General features: G+C 39.6%; 2 protein-coding genes across 7 annotated transcripts; one reads left to right on the forward strand and one right to left on the reverse strand.

The window, feature by feature from the left end:
• Positions 1-2,852: 2,852 nt before the first annotated feature.
• Positions 2,853-6,418, reverse strand: LOC144038182 (uncharacterized). 6 transcript variants are annotated; one of them, XM_077550423.1, is made up of 6 exons: positions 6,265-6,418; positions 5,646-5,928; positions 5,516-5,540; positions 5,339-5,422; positions 4,132-4,174; positions 2,853-3,754 (listed from the first exon to the last, which is right to left on the reverse strand). In XM_077550423.1, the coding sequence occupies exon 6, from the start codon at positions 3,666-3,668 to the stop codon at positions 2,952-2,954; it is 717 nt and encodes a 238-aa protein (XP_077406549.1). In that variant the 5' UTR covers positions 3,669-3,754; positions 4,132-4,174; positions 5,339-5,422; positions 5,516-5,540; positions 5,646-5,928; positions 6,265-6,418; the 3' UTR covers positions 2,853-2,951. The 6 variants fall into 6 exon arrangements, with proteins under 6 accessions (XP_077406549.1, XP_077406547.1, XP_077406548.1 ...); XM_077550421.1 differs by having other exon boundaries at positions 5,503-5,540; XM_077550422.1 differs by lacking the exon at positions 5,516-5,540.
• An 8,962-nt stretch (positions 6,419-15,380) lies between these two features.
• Positions 15,381-18,656, forward strand: LOC144038180 (uncharacterized). Its single transcript, XM_077550415.1, has 2 exons — positions 15,381-15,844; positions 16,666-18,656. The coding sequence occupies exons 1-2, from the start codon at positions 15,721-15,723 to the stop codon at positions 18,609-18,611; spliced, it is 2,070 nt and encodes a 689-aa protein (XP_077406541.1). The 5' UTR covers positions 15,381-15,720; the 3' UTR covers positions 18,612-18,656.
• The last annotated feature ends 2,196 nt before the right edge of the window (positions 18,657-20,852 follow it).

Below are 20,852 nucleotides of genomic sequence, written 5' to 3' on the forward strand. Positions count from 1 at the left end.
TGTAACACTCCCCTGGGTGCAAGGGGACGCAGCAGGATTTGCACCACAGGTTTGTTTCACTGCGAATGCCCTTTCGCGTGCAGACCCTACACTTTCTTGCTGGCTTTTTTTTCCGGGGAGTAGCAAGAATGTATTGCAGTGTGTGTTTGGCCATGTTGCCATCAAGTCTGCTTTCTGGATCATTATACGGTGACCTGGTGTTTTGTCTGGCTTCCTCATGTCCTTCCGTTCCAACTTCCTCCTCCTCCTGATCTTGTGGCAACAGCCACCCTCTCACCACCTGCTGGATAAACTCCAAAAAGTGTTGACACTTCCCAGGATGTTTAGCTTTGTGCAAGATGTATGCATTGAACATGCATATCTGAAAAAGATATGCAACAAACTTTTTGTGCCATTTCAAAGTTTTCCGCCTGAATGGGTGGTAAGAGATGTTTTTATCCATCTTGTCCACTCCATTCATCGTGGAATTGTAGTCCAGAACACACACGGGTTTTTGGAAAGGCACTCTTTATTTTTTGTGCCTTCCGCTACACCTCCACTGTCCGCATTTCATCTTTGTGAAAAGTAGTCACCATCCTCAACAAACGTTTGTCCTGCCATGCCACAATCTAAACCTTTGTGTTGTGCCTTACCAGTTTCCCCCCCACCCCAAGGCCAGTGTTTGTTAGGCACGTGATCTCACTGGGTTCACCCCCGTTTTTCCTGTGTTCCACATACATTGATACGTGCTGCCAGGAGACGTTCACACAAGCCAATAGAATTATAAAAATTGTCCATAAAGAGTGTGTACCCATTTCCTGGCAGACAATCTAGTAAGTTGAACACTGTATCAGGCAGAGAACAACTGGTACCGACATAGGGTTGCATGTTGAAACAATACCCGGTTTGGGAGTCACACAGGATGTATGACTTGATCCCATATTTTATCGGCTTTTGGGGGTTGTATACCTTGAATGAAAGACGTCCCTGAAAACTCAACATTCCCTCATCAATGCATACATTCCTCCCCGGTTGGAACAGTTCTTTGAATTTGTTGACAACGTGATTGAATACAGGACGAATTTTAAATAGTTTGTCGTCTGAACTGTGTCTCTCGTTATTATTGAAATGCAGGTAACTCCAGATGAGCTGGAAGCGGTTTCGAGGCATCGCACGACTGAAAAATGGTGTTTCTATTTCGTCCTGAGTCCAATACATTTCTATACTGGGCTTGTTTATATACCCAGTAAGAAACTTGAGTGCAAAAAAAGTTTTGAGTTCGGACACAGACACTGGCTTCCAAGCACGACTCCTGCAGTGTGGCAAACTTTCAGCCTGCTTCTGCATAGACTGACGTGCATATAGGTTTGTCAATGTGCTGCAGAAGTTCGTCCGTGATGAACAGCTGCAGGAAGTCAGCTGGCAGGGTAGAATTCACCTCTGCTGGTCCTGGTTCTGCAGTAAAGGGGAATGCGTTTGGCTGCCAGCCTGCTTCATGCTAGCCAGAATTTTTGGGATCTGCAAATATACATTTCAATATCATATAATATTCATTTTAGATCAGTGTGATGCAATATATATATATATAAATATATATGTTTAACTTTTTTCTTGGATCCACTGGTTGATGGACCTTCATTCTGCTCACTCTGAGGAGCGTCACTCTGAGCTGCAGCTGAAAGAAACATATACAGTACAATTACAATAATATCGAAAGACCGTTTTCTTTTGTTGTTGCGGTGTATAGAAAACACTTTTTTTTTTTTATACCTCTCTTTGTCGTCTTTGCAGTGGGACGTCGCTGTGAGCACGTTCCACGATCTATGAATTGCACATTCACGTTACACGAGGTGCTAGCAGCGTGCCGGAAAAGTATCTCATAGGAAGTTTGTGCTTACCTTCGCAGTCTTCTGCGGATGAAATACTGTCCGAATCAGTGCCTTTGTGATCGGACTGTACCCACTCCTCTGAAGAATATCCATCGGACTCAGGGTATTCTTCGTCGTCCGATTCAACGTCCTCGTGTGGAGAAGTGCTCGGTCGTGCACCACGTTTTCCGGCGCTAGCATCGCTAGCCTCTGAGGCTTTAGGATGTGGTCGAAGCTGCCGCCGCGTCAACGCTGCAACTTCGGCGTCAACCTCGTCACCATCATCATCATCGTCGTCATAAACGTGCAATTTAGCACTGGTTGATGCTTCTCCTCTTTGTAATAACCGAACAAGCGTGAGCTGCTTACCACCGGTAAAGGACTATAGTATGTTTAATCATCTGTTTAGTCAAGTCAGAATATCCATGTACACATTTAAAAGCGATACGCATGTTATCCATGATTGCATTTAAAATGTCCTGCGCAGCATCAACTTAGGGAAAAACTTATCTATCAGATCTAGTTTGGTGTGTTCAAGTACATCACAAGTATCTATAGCTATCAATTTGTCAATTTTCAATCTGTCAGACACTCATCCCCGCACCAATGTCATATTCGACTGTAGAAGCTGCATAAGACCAAAGCTAAAACAGGGGTGTCCTCAGTGTAAAACAATGTTCATGTGACAATGAGTTCCCAATCGTGGTTCTCAAATCAGGAGAATCATGCAGGTTTTAGAGGTTTCTGTCCTCCTACAATCAGCAAGGTGTGCAGAAACCTTATCACAAGCCTGATCTTTAGAATCAGGAGTGATGACAAACATCTCAAACCTGGAGGACTCCAGCTCTTGAAAAGGATTTGGGAAGTCTGCTGTACAAGGTCAACAAATCTTCTGTCCATCAGAGATATGGAAAGTTTCCTACTACAATTTTGACAAGTGCATTTTATTAAATTTATCTAACCCCCCCTCCCTTAAAAAAAATAAAAAATAAGTCACTCAGAAGATAAAATTTGAGCCATTTTATTCAGTTGATATAGACAAGTACACACTTCAAACATTAACTACCAACACAACATCTGCAGAGTCATCCTCCATTCGGTCACTCAGTTTGAGACCCTCATCACTCTGGTGTTTGTTGCTTTGCTGATAACTGACGATGTGCTCCGTGAACCATGAATCAAAGCTCCGAGTGTCATGTTGTGGCTCTGGCCTTTGCCCTGGCCGTCCTCGGTCATGTTGTGGCTCTGGCCTTTGCCCTGGCCGTCCTCGGTCATGTTGTGGCTCTGGCCTTTGCCCTGGCCGTCCTCGGTCAGGTTGTGGCTCTGGCCTTTGCCCTGGCCGTCCTCGGTCAGGTTGTGGCTCTGGCCTTTGCCCTGGCCGTCCTCGGTCAGGTTGTGGCTCTGGCCTTTGCCCTGGCCGTCCTCGGTCAGGTTGTGGCTCTGGCCTTTGCCCTGGCCGTCCTCGGTCATGTTGTGGCTCTGGCCTTTGCCCTGGCCGTCCTCGGTCATGTTGTGGCTCTGGCCTTTGCCCTGGCCGTCCTCGGTCATGTTGTGGCTCTGGCCTTTGCCCTGGCCGTCCTCGGTCATGTTGTGGCTCTGGCCTTTGCCCTGGCCGTCCTCGGTCATGTTGTGGCTCTGGCCTTTGCCCTGGCCGTCCTCGGTCATGTTGTGGCTCTGGCCTTTGCCCTGGCCGTCCTCGGTCATGTTGTGGCTCTGGCCTTTGCCCTGGCCGTCCTCGGTCATGTTGTGGCTCTGGCCTTTGCCCTGGCCGTCCTCGGTCATGTTGTGGCTCTGGCCTTTGCCCTGGCCGTCCTCGGTCATGTTGTGGTTTTCATGGTCATGGCTGAAGGAGTCCTTTTTGTCATCAGTTTCCACTTTTTGGGTTGAACGTTTGACTTCATCCCACCCTAAATAAAATGCTACATTAGTTGCACATCAAGAAATTACAGAGAATGCAACAATAGTTTAGTTTAAATAAAACATGCTTTATCTTTAAGAAATTCTACTTCCTCAGTTACTTTGAGCATTCAGTCTTTATCTAGTGAGAATTTGTTTTGGTTCAGAGACCATGTTAACCAGCAATGGGACTGGAGGGAAAGAAAAAAAAAAAAAGTTGTCATGACTTATCTGTCTGCCTAACAAAGTCAATATTACAGCTTACAAGAACAGTAAACAATGTTAACTGCAGAACAGGGATGTCAAACTGCAGCTGATTATTAATTAACAGAATCATTATTAGTCTGATTATGAATCAGCTGTGTTAAAGAAGGGAAATATCAAATACTTGCTGGACTCCGGCCCTTGAGGACTGGATCTCACCATCCATGCTGTAGACAATATAGTCTTCGTGTTACTATGCAAGATTTGATTGACTTTCTAGTCATACTGTTGTGGTATTTGAATTAGGGATGGGACAATGAAGCCTTCGGCTGATTGATTTGGAAAAAGAGAAGAAGTTTCAAAGCCCCATAATATAGATCGTACCGGTGACATCTGGTGGTCAGCTGGAGTCATAGCAGCTATAATCTTCAAAGTGATTCGCCTGATTGATTTATATGCCAACATAACACCAGTACATTCAGTCTTACATTTGTGTCTGTCTAATGATCATCAGGTACACATGGAAGTGTTGCAATATTTTGACACTGTACCAGTACTATGGTTCAATGTGATGTCCTGTTACTCATTCGATTTTTATAAACATAATTTGGATATGACACAAGTGCGCTGTGAAGCCAGATGACAAGTATTTCAACATCAGTCTTTGGGAGATGTGACTGAGGGTCTTGGAGAAGCGCTTATAGCAACTCGGTGGAAAATACTTGGGTCAAGCCTGTATCTTCTACACACGATTTAAAAATAATGCATAATTGGAAACTTTAAATGCATCATTGTGGGAGTACTTTTGTTGGAAACACACCGAATAACTAACTTTTCCAGGTGAACATAAAGTGAAGCAAATGTCTACATGAGGGAATTGTGCGCCTGACACCGCGCCAAAAGGTTTGAATCAGTTACGTAATTTCCGGTTTCTCATTAGCGCGCATATATCATCAGCACGTGATCACGGAGGTTTCATCGGGGCTTTTGATACATTGTTTCGAGCAGTCTGTCTCACTCGGCTGACACATGCTCCGGAGTCTCAGTGTCAAACGTCCCATCTCTAATTTGAATATAAAATAAGCAGTATCTTACCACTTTGGTAGGTTTTACAGAATAAAAATTTTAAGAATCAAGTCACATTATTTTTTTAGTCATGTTCTAAAGTAACCAGTGCACAAGTGAAGGATTTAGGCTACTTTACCCACCTGTTGAAACACCCCAAAAGTTTCATGTTAACACTAAACAGGAAAGATTTCCCATCATGTAAAGCAATTTGATTAGTTGAGATCAATAACACACACACACACACACATAATAAAACTTTTTTCTGAAGTAAAATGTGCCTTGGCTCAATCTTAATCAGAAAAGAGTCACTCTAATTGTCTTACTTTTAGTGTGTTGCTTCAACATAGAATCCAAAGACTGGAGAAGTTCTAAAGTCTTCTTGAGTGAAACATCATTGGCAGAGACATCTATAGAAAATGGGGAAGAAGTGGGAAAATAAATGATTACAGAAAATCTCACTCAAAGATCATGTTCTCAACTGGCACACCGGTTTTAAGCACATTGGATCCAGCTTGTGTTGAACAACTGAAAAACAAAAGGACTGACTTCAGCTTTTGGTGAAACAAACATAATAATAATAATAATAATAATAATAATAATAATAATAATAATAATAATAATCCACATTACCTCCACCCATCAAGAGGGCATTCACCAGAACAATCAAGAGCCAAACAGCAGCCATCACTTCCATGACAGTTGCGAGAAGGATGGATTAGATTAGTTTTTAAAGCAGGTGACAACTGCAGCTAATTGGCTGTAATTAGCAACAGCTGTACCACTGCAATGTAGCTTTCTTTTCTTTTTTTATTGTCCAGATCTGTCTGAATGGTCAATGCTGAGCTTCTTTGTGGGCAAGTGGTTAAGATGATTACCTCCCACGAGCGAGACCCAAGTTCAAGTCACCAACCAGCTGAAAAAAAAAAAGGTCAATTTGACAAAGCTTGACAGCCTGTGAAAAAACTGAGTTGTATTAAAGCAATTGAAAATAGACTTTCAAAATGACAAAATGACATGAATTAAAAAAAAATCACACACAGATTATATTTATATATATATATATATATATATGAAAGCAATCAACACATAAATCTTGTATTGCACCTCTCTTTACCCTAATTAAAAATAATGAGTTTGAAAAGCATCCATGTAAAAGACGATAGTATGTTTAATCAAAATTTTAGTCAAGTCAGAATATGCATATACACATTTAAAAGCGATCAGCATACAATTCATGAAAATGACTTACAAGGCATAGACTTTTGTTTTTTTAGAGTTAATGGCATGGGGCGGTGTGGATTACAAGGTGTGACCATATGTTTATTTCAAGGACTTGAATAAAAGACTAAACATTATTTACCCAAAATGAGTTCAACAAATGTTTAAATCCACATCAATTGAGTTTGACATTTTTTTTTCACCCATGTAGTAACAAGCACAGCTGGTGCTAATTAAAGTCAATTATCAGCAGCTGTGGTCGCCTGTCACCTGCTATAAAAGCTCATGTTGTATGTTGTTCTTTACATCTGTTACTGAGAAGATGGCAGCTCTTTGGCTCTTGGTTGTGGTGCAGGCTGTCTTCATGGGCAGAGGTAGTTAAAAAAAAAAAATATATATATATATAATATATATATTTGTTAGAGATGGGAAAATGAAGCCTTGTGACGCTTTTGAGGCTTTCGGCTGATTGCTTTGGAAAAAGAGTCGAAGCTTCAAAGCCCCATAAGATAGATCGTACCGGTGACATCTGGTGGTCAGCTAGAGTCATACCAGCTATAGTCTTCAAGGCCTGATTTTATATTCCAACATAACACCAGTACATTCAGTCTTACATTTGTGTCTGTCTAATGATCATCAGGTACACATGAAAGGTGAACATAAAGTCAACCAAATACCTACATGAGGGAATTGTGCTTGTGCAACAGTGAAAATAAAGCAAATACCAGTATGTACATGAGGGAATTGTGCTTGTGCCCAACTTTTTATATTTATTTGTTTTATAAGTTCTTATTCAAAAACAATATTTGCTCTATTGTGTTCGGCTTCAAGCGGCTTGTTCTCTGGCTGACAATTTCACCAGCCTTTGAGAAAATCCTCTCACAGGGGACTGAAGATGCTGGTGTTGAGTGGTACTTCAGAGCCACTGGATACAGATGTGGGTATGTGGTTTTGTGGAGAAACCAATATTGTAGTGGCTTCTCCGTCCAGGGAAGCAGTTTGTCCTTCAAATATCTAGAAAAGAAAAATATGACAGATAATCATTTTTGCACTGGATTAATAAATCAAAGTAAAGATAGATAGGGAAATTTAGTTTCAGCAGCATAACATTACATTCATTACAACATAACAATAGTGCCACTTTTCATATCATATATGTATACTGTAAGTACCTCACCTCTGATTGTTATGCAATACTGAAACAATCAAGATATTATTATGGTTACCATGGACATACTGCAGGCTGTGATATTTTTAAATGTAGGTAACACAGCCAAGATTCCCAGCGACCTTTAAATCCTTTAAAGTTTTAACATTATTAAAAGTGATACAGTAATATTAATTCATTTTCTGTAAGCATTTATTATTGCAAATGTTGCGGTGAGCCATTTAGCAAAACTGTACAATAGTAAATACAACACTACAATGATGATGATAATGCTGATAATATACCATTTAATATTATGCCAAATAATTAAAATCTTACCTTTGTGGGTGACACAACGTCAAAGTGTTGCCAAACACGAGATCGTTTTCTTGCATTGGAATTCTCCATCCTAAAGCTCTCTCAAGTCAGTTGTCTCTCAAAAGGCTGTGGGCGCGGGGGAGTAGTGATGGGTCGTTCGCGAACGAGCCGGTACAAAGAGCCGGCTCGTTGAAGTGAACGATGAGAGCCGACTCCCTCCCTCAAGAGCCGGCTCCGTCATTTCCTTACTGTCTCCGTCACCCCCTCTCCCTCTCCCTCTCCCTCTCTCTCTCTACATATGTCGCTCTCTCTTTTTCACGTTGGTAAATTTTTATCAATTCATCAATTCACTCACATTTACTTAGTGTGGAATGTGGGCCTGTTTGTTAAATGCATAACTTTTCTGTATGAACTTGTGGCAAAGTAGTTTTAAACTAAGTACTGCGAGTTTGCAATGGCTCAAAAGTAAAGATTTAAAAAATCATGGTAGGGGAGGACTCAACCTGAGTACCCTCTAACACCCTTATTTTACAGTTATGCTACTTTTTAATGAATTCCCTTTTTTTTTTTTTGTTACAATGTGCAGCAAAAGTTGAACTCGGGGACCAGGGCAGCCACGACCAGGGCTGCCACAACGTGAGCCACGACCAGGGCAGCCACATGCAGAATGATGCCTTCAGCCATGAAATATGGAGCTTGAAATTGAGCAAGGACTACCAGAATGACACAATGAGCCACAACTCCCAGAATGATGAAAATCTTGAAGAGCGTGACGCTGTCTCAGACTTCCTGAATGACAGAATGGTAGATGACGATGTGCCAGTGAATGTTTAATGTGTGCTCTTGTCTTGGTTGCTGCAGCATTAATAAAGGCTTGGCAGTGTCACGTTTTATGCAACTACCTGACTTATTGAGGCATTTTCAGCGTGCATTTACTTAACTGCTTGTCCTCACAAGGATTGCGGGGGCGCTGGAACCTATCCCAGCTGGCTACGGGCAGTAGGCGGGGTACCATTTTCAGCAGTAAAGTTAATATTTTGTCCAGAATTTGATGGCTTGACCTTTAAATCACCCACATAGAAACTTAGTATTTTGAGTAAATTTACTTGTCCAGATACCAATCTAAAAGCTTATTTTTAAATGCCTAAAATCTCATGCACTCCCTAAAAATCCGTTTCTCTTCCCACGTGACCTCCAACTGACCAAATTTTAAATCTCAAAATTTTTATTTTTTTTGTGTCATAGTCTGTCAGAATATTGCTCACATATTCATTCTTGCACCACTGTTGGATGATGTCAAAGAATGCTCCCACACCCGATGAAAACTTCCACAACCACACACCAAATTTTCTCAAGTATGAGATGATGAAAAAGTACATCTTTAATCCAATGTGGTACTATAGGAGATTTATCTTTCCATTTCAAAATAAATAAGTCCTGTGATTGCAAGGTTGAAAAGGCGATAACTCTTTTGCACCCTGGCAGGTAGTCCAAAACCCTCAGATCCAACCCTAAAAAAGCACCATCAATGGATTCATGGGTAATTTTTATCCCAAGTACAACAGAAAGCGTATTATAAATACCATGCCAATAATGTTGTATCCTGGGGCCAAAAAAATCTTGACAATATGTTCTACGAAGCCACTCTAGTCTAAATATGGTATACTGGTTATTATTGAGTTAGTGGAATATGAATTAAATAGCAAAATCCAGCAGTTTTGATCAATGTCAGAAGGCGGCCATTTTGCCACTTGCTGTCGAGTGAAAGTGGCATCACAGTTGCTCAGGTCTCAGGTAACAACCAATCACAGCTCAGCTTCAGAAAACAGGGGAGCCGTGATTGGTCGTGGTCTCCTAGACGCCACCCTGGAGAGAGGTTCCGGGCATCGGTGTGTACCCTCGTCTGTTTCAGCTTGGTGAAAGTGCCAAGAGGTCAGAATCCCATCCATTTAGATATCTGTTTGTTCATATGTGAGATTTGTTTATTCTTAAGTATTTGTATGACTTTGGATATCAAATTATTAGACTGCATCAGATACCAGATGACCACATATCCGCCCTATCCATCCAAATCATTCACTGCCATTGACGGCTATAGACGTCAAAAATTCCTTTGAACTATTTCTATTAGTTTCACATTTTTTTTCCCATTTTTGTTAGCAAGAGTATGAAAACCTAGATTTTTTTATTGTACATTTCGAACAGATATAAAATTTGTGATTAATCGTGAGTTAATTAGAGAAGTCATGAGATTAATTATGATTTAAAAAAAACTAATATTTAATTTTTTTTCTTTTCTTTTCTTTTTAAAAAGAAAAGATTATTACAAACAAAAAATAAAAATAACAAAAGATTATTAAAAATTAGGAGCGTCGGGCGATTAACATTTTTTGTAATGACTTCACTAGTTAACTCACGATTAATCACATTTTTTTTATTTGTTCTAAATGCACAATAAAAAAAATTCTAGGTTTTCATACCCTTGTTAATAAAAGTGGTCGGGGAAAATGTTAAACTAATAGAAATAGTTCAAATGGATTTTTGACATCTACAGCCGTCAATGACAGTGAATGAGTTAATTTCGACTTAACAGATGCTTGTTGCCGACTGTAAAAATGTGAATGTTGTTTTTGTGCAGATGCACCAACACGCTGTACCACAGCAGCATGCAGGCGCTGGAGGAGATGAGCGACTTGGAGCTGCAGGAGCTTTTCCGAGAGGCTCCCTTCCATGAGCTGCTGCTGGAGCCGGACCACCGTCGTCGACGCCTGCTGCAGGGTCAACGCCATCCCCGAGGGCCCCAAAGGGTACGTACATCTGATTAACCATGAAGCAGCTCAAATTGACCCATGATTATTTCCGCTTCAGTTGAGACAAAAATACAACAAGAGTGTCGAAGAAGCCCTTAAACGTAACCCCATAAAATGTGTGAGAAAGCAACCTTTTTCAGGTTCCACCGCACTTGAGCACCCAGACGGATAATAAAAGCCATAACTCACATTGGAGAGCACGCTAATTATATATATTTAAAATATTATCTGCGCCTGAGCGCGGCGTTATGAAACCAGGAAAGTGATTTCTTGACTAGCATGACTCTTATTTCTTTCTTAGGTCGTGCTGTGCTGCATTTTTTGCACGTCTGTCCGGAGTAAATTTCCATTATTATTTTTTGTTAATATGACTGGCTATAAAAATCTTACTTGAATTCACATATGAATTAATATCAAAGTAATGAATACAGTTTCTATTACATAGCGTCCTGGGCAGACATACTCTATGGGGTAAAGGGCTTTAGCTATGTATATATTTAACATGCAGTCCATATTGATTTTATAATGAAATTTTAATTGATGAATCATGAACTCATTCACTCACGAATTACTGCAAGGAAATGTTTAGTGCGTGATGTCTAGTGCCTCATGCTTTTACAATTTTGATCTTTTATTAACAGGTTAACTTCATCCTTGGGATGAAACTGATCCCGACTGGGTACCCAATAAAGACTTGGGCTACAGTCCACGTAGCGCACCGCCCTCAATGTCTGTCCAGCGTCACAAGCGACTCCAAAACAGAAAAGCAAAAATGGAAAAGACAGAGGCTGCAATGACTCTACTGGAGTTAAGCCATTTGGAATCCACAGCAGATAATACAGAAGAGGTGTGTGATGTGTTTCCACGTGCAGTTGCTAATGAATTAGAGGCGGTACAGACTGAAAATGCAAGACTTAAAAATGAACTTATGTAGTTAAAAAAAAAAAAAGAAAATCAAAGTGCAAAGAATGTTATACAGAAAATGAAGGCAAACAATCCTGAAGATTTCGAGGAAAGCAACAAAGTGAAATACTACACAGGACTTCCAGCTTCCATACTTTAAGGGCTGTATTTAACCTCATTTCCCCAGAGATATCGGAAAACAAGAATTGTATCTTCAACAAATTTCAAAAGCTCATTATGACGTTGATGCAACTTTGTCTTAATATGCCCATTATTGATCTGTCCTACAGATTTGGTGTGCCCACAGTAGTCATAGACACCTTGAACATCTTATTTGTAGCATTACAGCATTATATTAGCTACAGGCCACTATGGCTTTGGAATTGACAAAATATTTTGGCAGGACATGCATCATAGATTGCTTTGAGATATTTATTGACAGACCATCCAGTATGAGAGCAAGAGCTCAAACATGGTCAAGCTATAAACATCACAACACTGCCAAATATTTAATTGCCGTGTTACCACGGAACTGTTAATATCATATCACGTGAGTGATAAGTATTGAAGACATTTAATATTTTCAATTTGATGTTTTACTGTTTATTAATTTACTTATAGGCATATCAATGTGATATAATCATGAGTGTTTAAAATAATACAGTGGAGTAATGATTTTGTGAACTTTATTTTATCCTCTCACCCTCAAAGCTATTGAAGATAGGAATGTGCATGATGTTATTTAGAGCCTTTTGGCATTGGAGTCTAAAAGTCTGGGGTTAGATCCTAATTGCATTTTTCCCCCAGTCAAGAAGGGGAACTGTATGTAAATGTCTGTTTACTAATAAGATTACACCTTTGGCCAACCTGGAATCAACATGTCTGTATGTAAACGTCTGCTTACAAACAACATTACACATTTGTTCACTAGGAGATGACATGTCTGCCCTTTGTTCAATCAAGAGCCAGGAGGAGGAACCTTTTATCTTTTTTATATAAATGAGTCGATGTTCTGTAAATTGTCACACTCTTGGGGTCATTACGTTGCATTCAGATGTGGTGTCTTAACGGTGTCTTTGGAAGCTTTTAAATAAATCCTTGCAAGGAACCTTGTTCATCAGATCTCGGATACAATGATTTTGAACACGCAAAGATTACACTTAAAATAGTAATCAAATATTCCTTCATTATCTGACTGCTAATTGTAAACTTACAACTGCTGAGGTTGAGGAGACGAGGAAGATTGCGAATGTAAGGATACGTGTTGAGAGAGTAATTGGAAGTGTGAGACAAAAGTATGCCATTCTTGGCGATATTTGTACAATTGACTATTTAATAACTAAACCTGGAGATGACCGTTGCAGCTTGGACAAAATTGTGCATGTTTGCTGTGCATTGACAAATTTGTGCCCATCACTTCTCCCTTTTGATTGATATTCATATGAAACATTTTTAACACGACCTGGATAAGAAATTAAAAGTATGTCAGCAAAATCAGTTTCTTATGTGAATTTCAAATGTAGTAAAAACAATATGATTATTAATTCATCTCATTTTTTTGGGGATGAAATTTTAAACATGTTTCGCCTCCCCAATGTTCATCAGTGCAGCTTAGGTTTTTTGTGATGCTTGACACAACAAGGCTGTTTTTGGACTCAGACGCAGAGGAAGAGGTGGAGGGTAAAGCAGCTTTTAATTAACAAAACAAAAGCTCTTCGATGAGAGGGAGAAAATAAAGACTATACAAGCATTAACTGAAAGCGCTCCAAAAGGGAGGAAGTTCAAAACTACATTCAAAAACAAAAATCACTCTATGACTAAACAAAACTAAGCTATACAAAATTACAAACAAAGGTTCTCTCACGAGACAAGGCAATAAAGGCAAAAAGGCAACAAGGCAACTGGGTATCAAGGCTGTGGTCTATAGCAGGCTTCAGTGGCTCAAACGAAAACACTTCGGCACAAGACAGGGAAAACGCAGACTATTTAACACATGAGGGTAATGGGGAACAGGTGGAAACAATCAGGGATCAGGGTTGACAGACACCACACGAGGAAAGGCAAGTGACCTGAAACGAGAGGAGTCAGACTTTTCACAATAAAACAGGAAATGACACGACACCCTCACCGCGGTTTGACAATGCTGAGAAAGCTGCAACATGTTTTTTATTTTTCTCTCTTCTTCAAGCAGTCATTTTTGATAACCACACAGCTGTATCAATTATTTACGTTTGAAGTCCTGAAAACTTTGGAGAAAGCGTTCCTTCCCATACCACTTTCCTTCTGGGTCACTCTTCAACTTGACATATTTGAAGTGAAACCAATCAAATGGTTTGTAAGTACAATTTTCCGCATCGCACTCAATCATGCGTCCAGATTCTGGGCCTTGACAGAAACAATACATTGATACCTTAAAAAGGGGGTTTGTTTTCACTATTACTGTACTAGTTGGAATAAGAAAAATGGAAGCAAAAATGGCCTAAATATTTGAAATTTGTTAAAATTGGAACGACGAGAATCGGATGAATTATGTGGATGTAGATAGATGCCAAACAATGGGAGCAATAGCCTTCACACAATGATCTTATAGACCTGTATGCGATTATAGCCCATCACGTTGAAGCTAGGGTTGCACTCACTTGACGGCTGACCAACGATCTCTTCAGATTCCATCCGTATCGAAAAGTATTAGCTGAATTTGCACATTTATTGATCCCTCCGTTGAAAGTCAAATTATGTTGGTATGCCATTAGGCTCATTTCTTTTGATGCAACTGCATCAACAGGACGTAAAAATATAGCCTGAAATTTGAATCAGCATGTGGCTTGAATCCGGTAGAGGGCTTGCGCATGCCGCATGGAGGTCTGATAGAAGAGGTCTTCAAAAAATAAAAAAAAATCCAGTGATGGAAATGAGCTTTTGATATTGATTAAAAACAAAAAAATAACTTTTTTTCTCATCAAAAAAATACATGTAAACAACAGTCAACCAGAGTGGAGCGTAGAGAAAAACAAAGGGGATAAATACAACATTTAAAAAAGTTTCACTTGTCTTTTTTACTGACCTAAGGTACCTGTGCGAGACTGTTGCTGCTCCCTGTCACTAGGTGGGGATGAGGCATCAGAATTTTATTTATCTGTATATAGAAATGTAGTCGAAGAAGTAGTGGTAAAAGAAGAAACCGAACAATGAACATCATGGACAAGTATATAGTTATTAAATGCAAACAATAATAAAAGCACTTTATTTGCTGATTTTGAAATGAACCCGCGGTCTGAAATAAACAGCGCCCCCGGTCGGCCAACCGGGAAATTTATTGTATTATTTCTTGTATTATGTCTCCAGACTGGGTCTGGTCTGGAGACATAATACCCATAGTGGAGATGGAATCAAGTTTAACAAACAGAGGGAGGGTGAGCTAAAAGGAACTGTTTGTTGTTGTTTATATAACGAAAACAGTGGTGGTTTGGCCCACAGCGTATCTCAGCGCATCGAAAGATAAGATTAAAAAACACACAAAAGTGGTCAGAGACAGGGACTTGCAGGATATGAGAGGCCAGCATTGACACCTTTTGTAAAAACAAGGTCCAATGTATTGCCATATGAATGAGTGGTACAAGTTGACATGTTGGACAAAATCGGGACTAAAAAGAGAATCTAACAATTCCATTGCTTTGGAGTGTTCACTAGTTCAAAATTCAGGGTCGTCACCATCACACATCATTGGTGCGTGTAGACGAAAATTCACAAATGATCTGGCTTTCAGTCTGTTTAGTGTTTAGTAACAATTAATACTGAAATAACCTTATATTTCTGGTAAACCCCTCAACATTTTTATGGATGTAACTAAACATGTTTCTTACTCGTCCAAATGCAAAGATTTTTTAAAATTTAAGCTCCAAATGAACATAGGCGCGAACGTTTTTTAAGTTATGCCCCACCCCGTGACACGAGATTTGTTCAACTGGTGTTGCCGTAGAATAGATTTCACGTGACCAATACTCCATTCCAGGCTGCTTTTACATAGCCACATGCGGTTCACTATAATTCATAATAATTCATTCTGAATTCGTACTATACGAACTTACACATCGACACTGTGCGTCCGTCACTACTCTATTGAAGCCAAACTGCTCCATTTTGTGTCTGGTTACATTCGTATCACACAGTTTTTGTCAAAATCTTTCGGCCTTGTTTAGCCTATCTTAGCTTAGCTTGCCGCCGAAAAAAAGGAGACGCGTTTGTTATCGACATATTGGCTCAACAGACGTCAAATGTGACCGAAAAGTGTCGTGAATATCGTGTGAAAATGTTGGCAATAACGAAAGTCAAGTACAAAGAGGAGCTTTGTGGCGGACAAGAAGAGAATGAGCGACTACGTCAACTGATGGACGCTTTTTGCAAGCAGCCTCGAGTTGTGTTGAACAGAGCAGGTTTGTCACTTATTTAATCAATACTTTTCAACAATATGTCTATTTTGAAAGGATCCTTCATCCGGGCACTTTTTACCTTACGTTTACAGTTTTTCTCAAGTCGCTTTGGTACATGTCTCAGATAAGAATAGGTGCTCCTATTTTTGATGGTAAATGTTATAAGAATTATATAAGACAGCAGGTTTATTCTTTATTTTTGATTCGTTGACATACCAACAACTAGAATGGAGGATGGACGCCTAGTAGGTAATTTGATATTGTAAACAGAAGTGACTAGTTGGACCATTTATTGTAACTAACTAAGTAAAAATCAAAAAACTTTTTTTTCTTAGCATAGAATTAGCTAATATATTAGATATAGCCACATATTTATGCTAATGGCACATTGACACCAAGCCCATTACAATGATTAAAAATACCCATTTAGGTTTGACATACACTTACTGTTGGCTAAATTGATTTCTCTCCCCTGGCTTTATTTGTTCTTCTTTGCTGCCCCCTAGAGTTTGAATAATTAAAAGTTCGTCAACTCCTCGAAGATGTTGTACAGCTCTTGTAGATGCATGCATTTGTTAGCTTTTTGTCAATGAATGCCAGATTTCACAACTTGAAATATTTTCTATATTTATGTGCGGAACAATCAGTGTTACAGGGGTTACAGAGTAACGTTGAGTGATTTCTGGAACAAAATACAGATACGTAACATTTGCCAGCTTTGTTACTCTTTCACTCAGGTGGCCCATGTGATCATCTTAAATATAAAACACATAACGTCACAATAAACGGTCTTTACCAAACCATGTGTAACTTGTGTCCCGCAGACGTCAGTGAAAAATATCTTTGTTCTGAGCGGCAGGAGCCAGAGTTCCCTGGTGTGAAAGAGGAGGAGGACTTGGAGCCTCTTCAAGTTAAAGAAGAGGAACAGCCACAGCCTCCCAACATAAAAAAAGAGGAGCTGCTGCCGCCATACATTAAAGAGGAGGAGCATTTCACAGAGTTGCCCGTGACTGGTGTCCATTTGAAGAGTGAAGATGAATGTCAATATGAAGAGAACAAAGGGGCGGAGTCTCCAAGCAGCAACTCAAGACAACAAACAACAGAAGATGACGAGGACCACCGTGGAGGATCACAAGCAGACAGCATGTTAGCTCGAATATCAGATGGTGAAGACACGCTACACTCTCCTCAAACCGATGACTATGAACAGTCTGACGGTGATGTGACATGTCACGCTGCCAGCACATGGTGCAAATGCTGTCAGTGTGGTCAAACTTTTGGCTGCCAGTCTCTATTGAGAAGACATATGATCAGCCACACTGGTGGCAAACCTTTTGCATGTTCAGTTTGTGGTAAAAAATTTGCTCGAAAGGGATATTTAAAAATGCACACAAGAACACATACTGGAGATAAGAAGCCTTTTGCCTGCTCAGTTTGTGGTCAAACTTTTGCTCAGGCGGGGGACTTAAAAAGACACACACTAACCCACACTGGAGAGAAGCCTTTTGCTTGCTCAGTTTGTGGCAAAAAATTTGCTCGCAAGAGAAGCTTAATAATACATACAAGAACCCACACTGGAGAGAAGCCTTTTGCTTGCACAGTTTGTGGCAAAAAATTTGCAGTGAATGAAAACCTAAAAATACACACAAGAACCCACACTGGAGAGAAGCCTTTTACTTGCTCAGTTTGTGGTCAAATTTTTGCTCACAAGGGATACTTAAAAATACACACAGCAACCCACACTGGAGAGAAGCCTTTTACCTGCTCAGTTTGTGGTCAAATTTTTGCTCAAAAGGGAAGCTTAAAAAAACACACAAGAACCCACGCCGGAGAGAAGCCTTTTGCTTGCTCAGTTTGTGGCAAAAAATTTGCTGTGAATGAAAACCTAAAAATACACACAAGAACCCACACTGGAGAGAAGCCTTTTACTTGCTCAGTTTGTGGTCAAATTTTTGCTCATAAGGGATACTTAAAAAAACACACAGCAACCCACACTGGAGAGAAGCCTTTTGCCTGTTCAGTTTGTGGTCAAACTTTTGCTCAGAAGGGAAGCTTAATAAAACATACAAGAACCCACACTGGAGAGAAGCCTTTTGCCTGTTCAGTTTGTGGTCAAACTTTTGCTCAGAAGGGAAGCTTAAAAAAACACTCAAGAACCCACACTGGAGAGAAGCCCTTTGCTTGCTCAGTTTGTGGCAAAACATTTTCTGTGAATGTAAACCTAAAAATACACACAAGAACCCACACTGGAGAGAAGCCTTTTGCTTGCTCAGTTTGTGGCAAAAAAATTTCTGTGAACGTAAACCTAAAAAAACACACAGCAACCCACACTGGAGAGAAGCCTTTTACCTGCTCAGTTTGTGGTCAAACTTTTGCTAGGAAGGAAACCTTAAAAAGACACACAAAAACACACACTGGAGAGAAGCCATTTTCCTGCTCAGTTTGTGGTAAAAAATTTGTTCAGAAGGGACACTTAAAAGAACACACAAAAACACACACTGGAGAGAAGCCTTTTGCCTGCTCAGTTTGTGGCCAAAAATTTGCTCAGAAGGGATACTTAAAAATACACACAAGAACCCACACTGGAGAGAAGCCATTTTCCTGTTCAGTTTGTGGTCAAAATTTTGCTCAAAAGGGAAGCTTAAAAGACCACACAAGAACACACACTGGAGAGAAGCCTTTTACCTGCTCAGTTTGTTGTCAAAGATTCCCAAGTAAGGTTGAAGCTAAGAGGCACAAGTGTCCTGGTGAGAATAGCAGAGATGAATGATGGTGCAAAGATCATGTTTACCGCTGAATAAATGAATGATCTGTGTACCTGTGTTGTATGTGTCTGACTTAACCCTATTTTGAAATTGATTTTGTATATAAAATGTTTCATCAACCTGACAAGGGGCTGCAGACATTTATAATCTGGCATGTTTACCGGTAATTGTCCATTAATATGCATTGTGCCTTATATCATTTTTAAATTACATTTTCCATGTTTAATCTTAAAGGTAATTACAATGACAGTGATTTTAAATCTATAATTTTGTGATCTATTTGTATTCGTAAATACTTTCTTATAATTATTGTGTGTGCCAAAACACTCAAAACATTGTATATAGTTTGTCATTTTTTGTTACATTTACACTAGAATCATTCACTCTGTAAATATAATAAAACGATTTAAAAAAAAACATGTCATCCATTATTACTGAAATAACTCTTTTTTGGTAAACCCCTTAATCATTTTAAAGTATGTACGTATAATCTGTTCCAATCTTTAAAAAAAAAAGTAAAATAAATAAATAATGACATACGAAGTGGAACAGAAGGAAGACAACGGTCCATTAAAAAGTATTACAGTGCATACTATAATATGGACGGAAGGTCTATGTGATTATGATAATTATGTGGCCGGGTGGTAAATACAAGAGTTTACAAGTTTACAACAACACTGTACATGAACTAAACATGCTAAATGCATTTTTTTTATTTTAGTTTTAAAATAAACCGAATACTTCAGAATCCAGCTAGAGTCGTGAGGTTGCCAGGAGACCCGAGGAAGGATCAAAGAAAGGAAAGTGAAATCCAGCACCGACCAGAAATGACCTACTACCCACCGGGTTACCAACCAGAGTCTTTCACCAACCCCAGAAACATCTAAATTCCAACAAATTAGGGAGACCTCAAGAGACCAAAGGAGAGACTGAGGAAAGGAAGGAAGGACAGACGAAGCAGAGTGAGATCCGCAGACACCAGCCTCCACCGATTCAACGACCAGAGGAAGAAGCAGATTGTGTTTGAATTTCGATAGATGCTGGTGTGGTGGATCTGGCAGGCATGAAAACCTCCACCAAAGAGGGGAGCCGTCATCCCGGGCCAGGACAGAGCAAGCCATTCGTTTGTGATGCTACGGTTTAATAGATATTACACCGTTGAATTTAATGAGCGACCAACACCATAAAGAAGACTTTTTGCGGGATAAATGACGGCGGCCGCAGCAGATTTAGCAGCTGCTAAATTGCTAACGTACATAAATAATAGGGGTGGGAATCTTTGAATGTCTCACTATTCAATTCCAATTTTTGATATGCGATTCGATTCAGAATTGATTTTTTATTCAAAATGATTTGATTGACAATGATTTTTGCTTCATTTTATAGATGTTCAAGGAATCGTAATGATCTACTGCAGTCTGACTCGCTAATGCTAACTAGTGCGCTACTCGCGGCACTTTTATCACTCAAAAGAACGGCTTCACGCTGCAAAAAAAACCTACTTTTATTAGAATAACTTGATTGTGACTTTTTCCTTCTACTCTCTAATGTGGCTACAGCTTAACAGTGTATTAGACCGCGTGGAACCACACTGCCTCTAAGTGGCCAAACCGGGTACAACATGAACAGCGCTGCCAATAAAGGCACACACAAACAAAGGGAAAGACAGTATAAAATAATTTAAATAAAATCAATTTTGGGACATTTAAAATCGATTCTGAATCGTACTAAATGAGAATCGCGATTCTTATGAGAATCGATTTTTTTGGGCACATCCCTAATAAATAACACTGCCAAGACTTGCGTCAAAATGCCAACTTTGCATATATATATATATATATATATATATATATATATATATATATATATATATATATATATATATATATATATATATATATATATATATACAACTCAAATTTGTCTTCTTGAGAAAGAAATAGTAAAAACACGGTTGCACAAGTCTGCACACCCTCTTAAAATTGAGACGTGGCCATTGTCAGAATAAATCCCGTTAGTTAAATGTGAGTCAACATACACTGCCACCATTTGAAGGTTTTGTTTTTTAGCAAAAACTATCTGAACGGCGTGTGGAGATACTTTTTATAGCCACTCAAGCGACTAACCTCACATTATGTCCATCTGGAATTTGTCTTTTTCTTTTCTCTCACATGATACTGCAGTGTCCGACCACCTCAGTGCAAACAAGCGGGCCTGTGACTTTTAAAGGGACACACTCTTTTTCT

This window comes from Vanacampus margaritifer, chromosome 18 (genome assembly GCF_051991255.1).
Source record: "Vanacampus margaritifer isolate UIUO_Vmar chromosome 18, RoL_Vmar_1.0, whole genome shotgun sequence".
NCBI lineage: Eukaryota > Metazoa > Chordata > Actinopteri > Syngnathiformes > Syngnathidae > Vanacampus > Vanacampus margaritifer.

Excerpts from the sequence above, each read along its gene's own strand:
- LOC144038182 (XM_077550418.1), bottom strand. The coding sequence starts at position 5,709 with ATGGAAGTGATGGCTGCTGTTTGGCTCTTGATTGTTCTGGTGAATGCC. Across the intron at positions 5,423-5,645 it reads TGCCCTCTTGATGGGTGGAG|ATGTCTCTGCCAATGATGTT; the intron begins GTAATGTGGATT and ends CATTTTCTATAG. Across the intron at positions 3,755-5,338 it reads GTTGAAGCAACACACTAAAA|GGTGGGATGAAGTCAAACGT; the intron begins GTAAGACAATTA and ends CATTTTATTTAG.
- LOC144038180 (XM_077550415.1), top strand. The coding sequence starts at position 15,721 with ATGTTGGCAATAACGAAAGTCAAGTACAAAGAGGAGCTTTGTGGCGGA. Across the intron at positions 15,845-16,665 it reads AGTTGTGTTGAACAGAGCAG|ACGTCAGTGAAAAATATCTT; the intron begins GTTTGTCACTTA and ends TGTGTCCCGCAG.